The 11,351-nt window shown below is 44.0% G+C and overlaps 3 protein-coding genes across 7 annotated transcripts in view; 1 reads left to right on the top strand and 2 right to left on the bottom strand.

Moving 5' to 3' along the window:
- Nucleotides 1-5,976, bottom strand: part of LOC123746320 (ras-related protein Rab-27A) — a 43,528-nt gene extending 37,552 nt beyond the window's left edge. For 2 of the 4 annotated variants that reach the window (XM_045727723.2, XM_069314945.1), the window contains exon 1: nt 5,766-5,976. In XM_045727723.2, the coding sequence (XP_045583679.1) occupies nt 5,766-5,810 (45 nt within the window). In that variant the 5' untranslated portion in view covers nt 5,811-5,976. Of the gene's footprint in view, nt 1-4,311; nt 4,448-5,765 lie in introns of those variants that run through there. The other 2 variants (XM_069314942.1, XM_069314943.1) reach the window with 2 other exon arrangements.
- The window catches only part of LOC123746318 (guanine nucleotide-binding protein G(olf) subunit alpha), a 19,408-nt gene extending 13,125 nt beyond the window's left edge, over nt 1-6,283 (top strand). The window contains exons 7-10 of the mRNA XM_045727720.2: nt 1,529-1,659; nt 2,531-2,661; nt 3,338-3,402; nt 4,337-6,283. Coding sequence (XP_045583676.1) covers nt 1,529-1,659; nt 2,531-2,661; nt 3,338-3,402; nt 4,337-4,540 — 531 coding nt within the window. The 3' untranslated portion in view covers nt 4,541-6,283. The remainder of the gene's footprint in view (nt 1-1,528; nt 1,660-2,530; nt 2,662-3,337; nt 3,403-4,336) is intronic.
- An 841-nt stretch (nt 6,284-7,124) lies between these two features.
- LOC123746319 (organic solute transporter subunit alpha) overlaps nt 7,125-11,351 on the bottom strand; it is a 78,139-nt gene continuing 73,912 nt past the window's right edge. For both annotated transcript variants that reach the window (XM_045727721.2, XM_069314941.1), the window contains one exon: nt 7,125-10,949. In XM_045727721.2, coding sequence (XP_045583677.1) covers nt 10,675-10,949 — 275 coding nt within the window. In that variant the 3' untranslated portion in view covers nt 7,125-10,674. The remainder of the gene's footprint in view (nt 10,950-11,351) is intronic.

The raw sequence follows: 11,351 nt of genomic DNA, 5'->3' as shown, positions 1-11,351 counted from the left end.
TCGCAACACACACACACACACACACACACACACACACACACACACACACACACACACACACACACACACACACACTACCACTACTGAGTTAGGGGGGACATGATCACCACATTCAAGATTCTGAAGGGGATTGATAGGGTAGATAAAGACAGTCTATTTAACACAAGGGGAACACGCACAAGGGGACACAGGTGGAAACTGAGTGCCCAAATGAGCCACAGAGATATTAGAAAGAACTTTTTAAATGTCAGAGTGGTTGACAAATGGAATGCATTAGGGGGTGATGTGGTGGAGGCTGACTCCATACACAGTTTCAAGTGTAGATATGACAGAGCCCGATAGGCTCAGGAATCTGTACACCTGTTGATTGACGGTTGAGAGGCGGGACCAAAGAGCCATAGCTCAACCCCCGCAAACACAACTAGGTGAGTACAACTAGGTGAGTACACACAATCATATCTTCGCTGCTCACAATGTGCAGCTCGAGGCCAAGTGAGTCAATCGAGGCTTCAGTTTCATACATATGGGTCATGAATGGGTTCAGACAGGAAATACTGACCTGTAAATTCTCTATAATTCATAACAATTCTCGCTGTCGGGGACGGTAAGTCTATTTAGGCTTATCGGGGCCTTCCCTAGGCCTACTACCGACCTTAGCCAGGATCCAACCCACAAGAGTTGCCTAACTCACGGCAACTATTTACTGCTAGGTGAGCAGACGCATCAGGCGAAAGAAAACGTGCTCAACCATTTCTGCCCCTTGTCCTCATATTCCAGCTCCTTGTCCTCATATCCCAGCTCCTTGTCCTCATATCCCAGCTCCTTGTCCCCATATCCCAGCTCCTTGTCCCCATATCCCAGCTCCTTGTCCCCATATCCCAGCTCCTTGTCCCCATATCCCAGCTCCTTGTCCTCATATCCCAGCTCCTTGTCCCCATATCCCAGCTCCTTGTCCTCATACCCCAGCAATTGAAAGAATAAACAGTAGAGATGGACGAAGATAATATTAATAATATGATTATTATTGTACAGAGAAAACATTAAACCTCAAGGAATATGAGTTCAAGGAGCAGATATATGTGGACAAGGAGCTGGAATATGAGGACAAGGAGCTGGGATATGAGGACAAGGAGCTGGAATATGAGGACAAGGAGCTGGGATATGAGGACAGGGAGCTGGGATATGAGGACACGGAGCTGGGATATGAGGACACGGAGCTGGAATACGAGGACACGGGGCTGGAATACGAGGACACGGGGCTGGGATATGAGGACAAGGAGCTGGGATACGAGGCCACGGAGCTGGGATATGAGCACTCGAAGCTGATATAGACCGGCGAGAAGGAACAGCACCTAACCACTTAGATCATCGGAAATCGAGCGCCGGGCTGCAATATGCGAGGCTGTCACTCTATCGTCCAGTCCAGGTGATTGGGTCGCCAAGCGTAGGGAAGTGAGAAATAATTCGTGGAGACAAAGACGGGGCAAAGATTAATCACGTGTGAGTAAGATATGGCCGTGTCCGGCAGGTCTTTGACGGGATCCAGGCGGTGTTGTTCCTGGTGTCCGCCAGCTGCTTCGATCTCGTCATTCGGGAAGACGAACTCACCAACCGTCTTCAAGAGTCCATCGACATCTTCCAGAGTATGTGGCACTCCAGGTGAGTCCATCGACATCTTCCAGAGTGTTTGGCACTCCAGGTGAGTCCATCGACATCTTCCAGAGTATGTGGCACTCCAGGTGAGTCCATCGACATCTTCCAGAGTATGTGGCACTCGAGGTGAGTCCATCAACATCTTCCAGAGTGTTTGGCACTCCAGGTGAGTCCATCGACATCTTCCAGAGTATGTGGCACTCCAGGTGAGTCTATCGACATCTTCCAGAGTGTGTGACACTCCAGGTGAGTCCATCGACATCTTCCAGAGTATGTGGCACTCCAGGTGAGTCTATCGACATCTTCCAGAGTATGTGGCACTCCAGGTGAGTCTATCGACATCTTCCAGAGTGTGTGGCACTCCAGGTGAGTCTATCGACATCTTCCAGAGTATGTGGCACTCCAGGTGAGTCTATCGACATCTTCCAGAGTGTGTGGCACTCCAGGTGAGTCCATCGACATCTTCCAGAGTATGTGGCACTCTAGGTGAGTCCCCCCAAATACTCACAGTTACTAAGACACCCTAAAATGCCTAGAAACACCCTACAGCTTGTAGTTAAGGGTGTGGCACTCTAAAGTGACACTTGTCGCATAAATGGTCTGGCACTTTTCAAGGTATAATTATGGGATATTTAGTAACATCACCTCCTGCTTTCCAGACTAATTAATATATTCACTTTCCGCATTCCAATGAATCATGTTCTTTCTTAGTCTAATGATATCATGTTCTTTGTTAGGGCCCAGTGACATCACTTAAACCAAGCAGCCTAAAGACATCACCTACAATTATGACATTAATCATCAGCTAAATGTCATATGATGACATTTCGTGACGTCCCTGGTACAGTCCAGTGACATTACTCGCTCTCCTTCACAGGTTCCTTAAGAACTCTGGCTTCATCGTCTTCTTGAACAAGCAGGACATCTTAAGAGACAAGGTGGTCAACAGGCACAAGTGTATCGGGGACCACTTCCCCGAGTACACTCACTACGTGCTCCAGAGTAAAGGTAAAGTGATGTTAGCTGGTGATGTCGTCTGGTGTTGGGTAGTGATGACAGGTGTCATGACAATGGAGGTGACATGTTGGATTGTCAGAGGCATAACATGACACCCATCCCAATAGGATCTGTCTACCATGAGCCAATAGGAGCTGTATTTCATGAGCCAATAGGAGCTGTCTCCCATGAGCCAATAGGATCTGTCTCCCACGAGCCAATAGGAGCCGTCTCCTACGAGCCAATAGGAGCTGCCTCCCACGAGCCAATAGGAGCTGTCTCCCACGAGCCAATAGGATCTGTCTCCCCATGAGCCAATAGGATCTGTCTCCCCACGAGCCAATAGCATCTGTCTCCCCACGAGCCAATAGGATCTGTCTCCCCATGAGCCAATAGGATCTGTCTCCCCATGAGCCAATAGGATTTGTCACCCCATGAGCCAATAGGATTTGTCACCCCATGAGCCAATAGGATTTGTCACCCCATGAGCCAATAGGATTTGTCACCCCATGAGCCAATAGGATTTGTCACCCCATGAGCCAATAGGATCTGTCTCCCCATGAGCCAATAGGATTTGTCACCCCATGAGCCAATAGGAGCTGTCTCCCATGAGCCAATAGGAGCTATCTCCCACGATCCTTCTATAATGTTCCTACGATCTTCTTATGTTTCCCTACCCCCTCCACAGACCGTGACAGTGAGGAGGACGAAGAGTACCTGAGGACCCGGTGTTTTATAAGAGACAAGTTCCTTGTGAGTAATCGTAATACAACTTTATATATACAACTTCTAGTAACTTGGTTTCAAGTAAAGCCTGACGTTCCACAACTGACCAGAATTCGTTTAAACCCTTACAAAACCTGTACATCTTTCTATGTTCATGGTGGGTTTGTTTACGTTAATAAAACAGTTTACGAGCTTGGAACTTCACAACCCAAGGTTATTATTGTTATAAACAACACGTTTATCAACGTATTGTTTATAACAATAATAACCTTGATTAATTAAACAGTGATCATTGTTGATCAGTGTTTAATTAATGTAAACAAAGCCGCCATGACTGAGGAAAGAGTCCGTAAGCGGTTGTGTAACTTCTCGCCAAATCCTAGTCCTGTTTTTTTTCATATGAAATGGAAAATTTAAACCCCCTATAATAATAATAATAATTATCACGGGCTCACCATAGCCCGTGCTACTTGGAACTTTTTATTCCAGGTACCGAATCTTTAACAACAACAACAACATAATAATAATAATAATAATAATAATGAAGAAACTTGATAATTCCAGTGTTTGAATGGTGAAGGAAAAATCCAATACAATTAAAAATACACATGTATTAGCTCTTTCTGTCCCATTCAATAATAATAATAATAATAATAACATATTTCCTCTACGCTCCAACTTATAACTTCTCTCACCGACCTGCAAGCTCCCTCTCCAACATACAACGTCCCCCTCCAACATGCTGTCTCACTCTCAACCGAGCATCGAGTCCCTCTCCTAAACATGTACTGTAGCCTACATTCTTTATCAACACCAAAACATCAGCTCATATATGCCATTTCTCCCGCTTTACCTGCATTACCACACCCATCATCTCCCACCATTACCACAACCATCGTCCCCACCATAACCATCACCACGCGACATGTAACAAACCATTGTGTCTCTCCGCCAACACTAGGCTATCTCCCGACAAGTTGTGAAGAGAGAGGGCCGGCGCCTGGCGCCAGGTTTCAAGCCGCTGGAGGAGCAGGAGTCTTCCAGGGAATGCTACTGTCACTTCACCATCGCCACTGACACCAACAACGTCAGAATAGTCTTCGAAGACGTCCATAACATGATTATTATGTGGAACCTGCACGATATTGGCGTCAACGTTTCCTAGCTGTCGGGTTCTGACGAAGTTGATGATCACACCCCCTTCCCCCCTAACTGAGTGAGCGAGTGGTGCAGTTCTTGTCGACTCTTCAGTAACAAAGGACATCATGGAGACGAGTGTTGATGGTAGTTTAGTCATCATGAAGTTTCCTCAGAGCTCTGAGGAAACTGACAAGGAAACCCGTTTCAAGATTTTCTGGAACTGGTTTCCCCACAATGTGATGCTTCTTACACGCCCTGTATACACCACTACGACATATTTCTCTTAGATTCATCCTAATACTGTATCAAACGGGATAATACATCACTTTCGTGGGACAATACATCACTTTCGTGAGCCGATTTCATAAGATTACGTCCATTTTTGGACATAGCGCGCAGCCTAGCGAAAAGCGACGTTATTTGCTGTGACATCAACACCAGGATTCATTAAACATTTACGTGTCCACTTACGAAATCTGTACATCTTTCTTCCACCATGGCAGCCCTGTTTACGTTTATTAGTTTATAATCTCGGAAGCGCTACGAGGTTGTTTATAACAATAATAACTTTGGGTTGAGAACGACCTCGTAACGTTTCGAAGTTTGTAAACTGTTTAACAAATATAAACAAAGCCGCCATGACTGAGGAAAGATGAACAGGTTTCGTCAGTGGTTGCGTAAATGCGTGATGATTCCTCCTTCCCCACATACACACATATATGTTGTTCATCACGCAAAGAAAACTTAAGTTTACTGAATAAATCCACAAGGGCCGTGACGAGGACTCGAACCTACGTCCGAGATCATCCCAGACGCTGCCTTTACCGACTGAGCTACGACATTGTGATTTCTGTGTGTCTTAAGTTTACTTCCTGTGAATGATAAATAATGTCACAACCTGACTGGTTTGTGCGTATTACGAATGATTGATGGAGGAGGTACCGCAGCGCTCGGGTCAGCACAGGTCAGCACACACACACACAGCACCGCTCAGCACAGGTCAAAACACACACAGCACCGCTCAGCCCAGGTCAACACACACACACAGCACCGCTCAGCACAGGTCAACACACACAGCACCGCTCAGCACAGGTCAACACACACACACACACACAGCACCGCTCAGCATAAGTCAACACACACACACAACACCGCTCAGCATAAGTCAACACACACACACAGCACCGCTCAGCATAAGTCAACACACACACACACAGCACCCCTCAACGCACAGTATGACTGTTACTCACAGACCAGGCGCTATTTTCCTGTGCTGGAGGACGACACTGAGCCATTACTCGCAGCTGTCATCTCTTCTGACACACATTAAACACAGGAGGCAGCGTGTAGTGTCCCACCTGCTTGTGTTTACATAGATGGCGCTGGCGTCTGTGTTATGAAACGCAGCGCCTGAATGCAGCCAGTAATCAAAAAACAAAAAAATATCTCTTTCATGAAATAACTAGTCAGATCACATGTAATTTGTATAAATAAAAAAATTATTATTATTAATACGAGGAAGCTGCATTGGTTGCCGTCTATAATTAGTGCCTCTGACTGACTGTATTAATTAATCACAATCTGTAGTAACCTTGTGTACCTTCTTGTATATAAATAAATAAATAAATAAATAAAAAATACACCTGTGTTCCAAATACTCAAAAACTAAAGTAATTGTCACGCAGTTAAGGATATATGTTTGTTCAATACCTATCATTCTCGGTCGACTTGTTAGATGGACATTTTTGTAAATACAAATATGATTTTATACTGTATTTCTATTATCATAATACATACATGATGATTCAGAATATATTTAAATCAAGTAAATGTCTTTTTAACTAATGTGAATTCAAAATATCAGCGAATTACGTTTTAACTCTATTGTATAAGGATTACTTAAGTCACCAGATTCTTTATGTTCTATACAAGAACATAAAGAATCAAGGTAACTGCAGAAGGCCTGTAGGCCCATACTCAAAGGGGAATACTCGAAATTACATTTTTTGTTGTAAATATCTTCCAATACGTTAAAAATTCCATCGTGAGTCTGTGTAAACTTTCTTTATAATATCAACGTTTTAGTTAAGCGAACTACTACTTGTTTATTACAGCCTATATGTAATGTTTTAGATTCAGCTACTCAGAACAAGAAGTTGCAAGTAGCACGGGCTATGGTGAGCCCATAGCGGACGTACCTGGCACAGGAGCGGGGCTGTAACTATAAATATGTAATGTGATTTATTAAGGACTTTTAAGTCAACGACTAAAAGCACCGTATTATAAATCTTGTTGGTTTGAAATGATTATTTTTAAAGGTTGTGAACTACAAGATGTTAAAGATTACTTGCAACATTAAAGGCTAACATTTTAAGTGAATGAAAGAGTTTGCTACATATAAAAATATAATCTACAATATACACTTATAAATTTAAGATATTGCATATATATATGTATGTGTGCATATTTCATGTGGCATCAGGTGCCGTCGTTACATTAGTACCCCCAGTAGCCAGAAGCAGTTTTCTATAATGAACAGGACATGTCTTACCTGCTTTTGTAAACAAAGTGAACATGGATTAGGAGAATATGCACTTCAAGACAGTATGTCAGGACTTATAGATTTATTTGTTCTGAACAAATGAAGACCAGCCACAACAAGAACAACATATTACAAGAACAGCAGAGAATAACAGTGGCTGTCATTGTTATTTAATAATATCAAGGGTATTAATTAAAGAACCTGTCCTCTCAACTAATGCGCTTCAATTTTATTCTCTATGGTCCCCAATGTATAAAATAAGGAGAACTATGAAAGCCCCACAGATATTCACGTTTTCTATTTATAGGTTGAGTGGGTGGGAGGCTTGGGTTCATGCATTTTATAGTACCCTTTATTTTGCACGTAGTGGCAAATTAAGAGCACGGGCTGCTGTACCAGGCCGACCTATCGAGTTGCCACAACGAGCAAAAAATAGTGTACTAAAACCTTTGACCCCACACATAGAAAATGTAGATATTTGAGTGGCTACGATCTATATTTATATAGTACCCCTTTATTTGACCGTTGGGGGATTTTGACATCAAAATACGGTGTACTATGCGAGAGGAGGAGCATGCATACATACATACATACATTTTACGAATAAATACAATTATAAATATTTATATAAGTTTAGGTAGTGGTCTACCTCCTCGGCGCACAATCAACGGACCCGAGTTCTGTCTCCGGGTAGGACACAGATGGTCGACCATGTTTTCTTTCCTCCTGATGCCTCTCCTCACCCGGTAAATAGATACCCGGGAAAAAGACAACCGTTGTGGGTTGTATCCTGATACAGGTCGGTACTGTGGTGTGACCTGGGAGGGGGGGGGGAGGGGCATGATAGGCCTAACTACATAATCTATTTTGAAGAGAATGGTGATCAGTGAAAACTCAGATCCGTTCGAGAGTGCGAACCGGATTCCTGAGCGGAGCCGGTGGCTGAGCGGACAGAACACTGGTCACGTGATCCTGTGGTCCCGGGTTCGATCCCGGGCGCCGGCGAGAAACAATGAGCAGTTTCGTTCACCCTGATGCCCCTGTTACCTAGCAGTAAATAGGTACCTGGGAGTTAGTCAGCTGTCACGGGCTGCTTCCTGGGGGTGGAGGCCTGGCCGAGGACCGGGCCGCGGGGACACTAAAGCCCCGAAATCATCTCAAGATAACCTCACTATTCGGGTTTTCCATTATTATATAGTACTCACTTTTCCGGCCTCTCCTTCATTGTCAAGGAATTATTTAACCTTTCTCCCAGCACAAGTAAAAAGAAAAAAGTTCTGTTAGAATGAGATTCACCATGTTGTGCTAGAACAAGGATCACCATGTTGTGCTAGAACAAGGATCACCATGTTGTGCTAGAACAAGGATCACCATGTGCTAGAACAAGGATCACCATGTTGTGCTAGAACAAGGATCACCATGTTGTGCTAGAACAAGGATCACCATGTTGTGCTAGAACAAGGATCACCATGTGCTAGAACAAGGATCACCATGTTGTGCTAGAACAAGGATCACCATGTTGTGCTAGAACAAGGATCAGCATGTTGTGCTAGAACAAGGATCACCATGCTGTGCTAGAACAAGGATCACCATGTTGTGCTAGAACAAGGATCACCATGTTGTGCTAGAACAAGGATCACCATGTTGTGCTAGAACAAGGATCACCATGTTGTGCTAGAACAAGGATCACCATGTTGTGCTAGAACAAGGATCACCATGTTGGGCTAGAACAAGGATCACCATGTGCTAGAACAAGGATCACCATGTTGTGCTAGAACAAGGATCACCATGTTGTGCTAGAACAAGGATCACCATGTTGTGCTAGAACAAGGATCACCATGTTGGGCTAGAACAAGGATCACCATGTGCTAGAACAAGGATCACCATGTGCTAGAACAAGGATCACCATGTGCTAGAACAAGGATCACCATGTTGTGCTAGAACAAGGATCACCATGTTGTGCTAGAACAAATATCATCATGTTGCAGGCGATGAGTCACAATAACGTGGCTGAAGAATGTTGACCAGACCACACACTAGAAGTTGAAGGGACGACAACGTTTCGCTCCGTTCTGGACCATTCTCAAGTCGATCGCTATCAAGTCGATAAGTTAATCGACTTGAGAATGGTCCAGGACGGAACGAAACGTCGTCGTCCCTTTAACTTCTAGTGTGTGGTCTGGTCATCATCATGTTGTGCTAGAACAAGGATCACTGCGTTCTAGCACCGAGATCACTTCCTAGTGTTGGAGGCTCTTAATAACGCGATAACTTTCCCTTCCTTCATAACAACCGAGGTTATCAGATTCACCCTCATGGTACCCGGCTGGACCGGATTTTCAATACATGGATTACCGAGTTCTAAATACTGCGATTACAGAGTCTGGGAAAAATGGGATTTGTTTTAAGGCACAACAATGCAAAGACGGATAATGCGACAATGTCGAGCATTCCACTCTTGCAAAACTTCAAGTGATTCTTCAAAGTGCTGAAATACACGAGACATAGGTGAGGTCAAGCATGATCCCGCCAAACACACAGCGAAACTACAGCGTTGGTACAACGTTCGAACAAGTTTTAACACCTCCTAACCAGTTATAACAACCGATATAGCAAGTTGTAACAACGTTCTAATACGTCATAAACACGTTAAGCCAAGATGTAACAACTTTATTACAAGTTGTAACAAGCGAAAAATAGAGACAGTTTCGGTTTGTGTTTCCAGGGATGCCCCTTGTAGTTTTAAAGGCACAGTAGTGCAACAACTTTTGGGCCACAGGATACACTGTACTTTTGTTTATTCAGGCAGTTAACTTGACAGTTTCCTGTAGGAAGAAGGCGCCGTCAAGGCTCGGTTGCCCGGCAATTGTCAATAGAGATTCATCAAAGTCACTGCTACCTTAGAATTCTGCAGCCAAAGCATCATTTGACGCTGGCTGAATTAGGTATATTCATTTGTACGATGTACAATGTACACCAGCAGGTGTACAATGAAACTGTTTGCACAACGGCCATTTGCATCAGCTCAGCCCAGTACAGGAGCAGCTTAAGTACTCTAAGTATTAGCTCAAGTACGGTCGATATAGTACACAAAATATATACTAGAGGGATCCACTAGGCCGTGATATCATTTACACAATAATAATTGGTAGTTGCCTGATCCAAGATCAGGCAACATGCAAAATATTTACATATGGCACTCTCCTCTACTTCTACCGAAGCTCATAAAATATAATCCTTTTACTTATAGCATAACGTTCACACCTCCTGGGGTTTAATACTGCTTGAGTCGAGCGGTGGATGGGTGATCGACACACTTGCAACCACGCTAAAGGTTTATATTTAGAGTTTTGTCATCAAGACAGCAAACACAGATCAGTTTTGAGTGATATGACTGAGAGTTGATTTGTAAATATATGCATTAACGGAAGCTGTGGAATGAGTAAGACTCATGGATAAATAAACTTGGGTATTTGATTCATAGGTTCTCGAGGGTGGTTTTCTGGTACGACTCCAAGAACGAAAGACCACTTGGGTAGTTTATACGCGGATGAAGTCATGAACGAGCTCGTGTATGTATGTGTGTGTCTTCGGTACCCCGAGGCTGAAGGTGGAGATCACGCTGCAAGGTCTCCTGTGGGGTTCATCAGGCGACCCGTCTCAGCGTCCTCCTTGTCCGACGGGGGGCTCTGGATGAGACCGTTCTTCATTGGTAGAGTACCATCGTCGCCAGTCTTCGGTCCGATACCGTTGACGGCCTTGTGAAGGAGTTCGTCCTTAAGCTCGTCGGTGTGGGTGAGGGTGACGACCTCCGGGATGGGCATCTTGTAGAAGTGTCTGGCCAGCACTGACAGCACCACCAGCTGCCCCAGCAGGAGGGAGTTGAGCAATGCTGCAGGAGAAACATCTGCTCAATGTGTGTGTTTATGCAAGCAAAGTTGAGCAAGAAAATTACATAAAAAGATTGTTTATACAGTGATGATTTAGGCACAATTTAACAACCGTGTAAATGATTAACAGAAAACTGTTAACAATCCCAAACACAAAGGTGTTTGACTAAATTATAATGCAATCAAAATAAGGAAGGGAGTACCACCTCTGGCTGGAAGAAGGGGGACCCATAGCCTCAGGGGAAACCACACATAACGCATTGGAGGGAATGTAGGTCCTCTCCAATACAGTTTCTGTGTGCTTTTCTCCTACCACTCCCTTCCTAAATAATGTCTTTTATGCATGATATATAAAGTGTGTCAAATCTGAGTGCATGTCTCTACCTGGTCTGTTTCGAATTAAC

Source organism: Procambarus clarkii, chromosome 80 (genome assembly GCF_040958095.1).
Source record: "Procambarus clarkii isolate CNS0578487 chromosome 80, FALCON_Pclarkii_2.0, whole genome shotgun sequence".
NCBI classification, from domain to species: Eukaryota; Metazoa; Arthropoda; class Malacostraca; order Decapoda; family Cambaridae; genus Procambarus; species Procambarus clarkii.
Note: the sequence above shows the minus strand (reverse complement) of the source record. Positions and strands in the feature narration are given on the sequence as shown.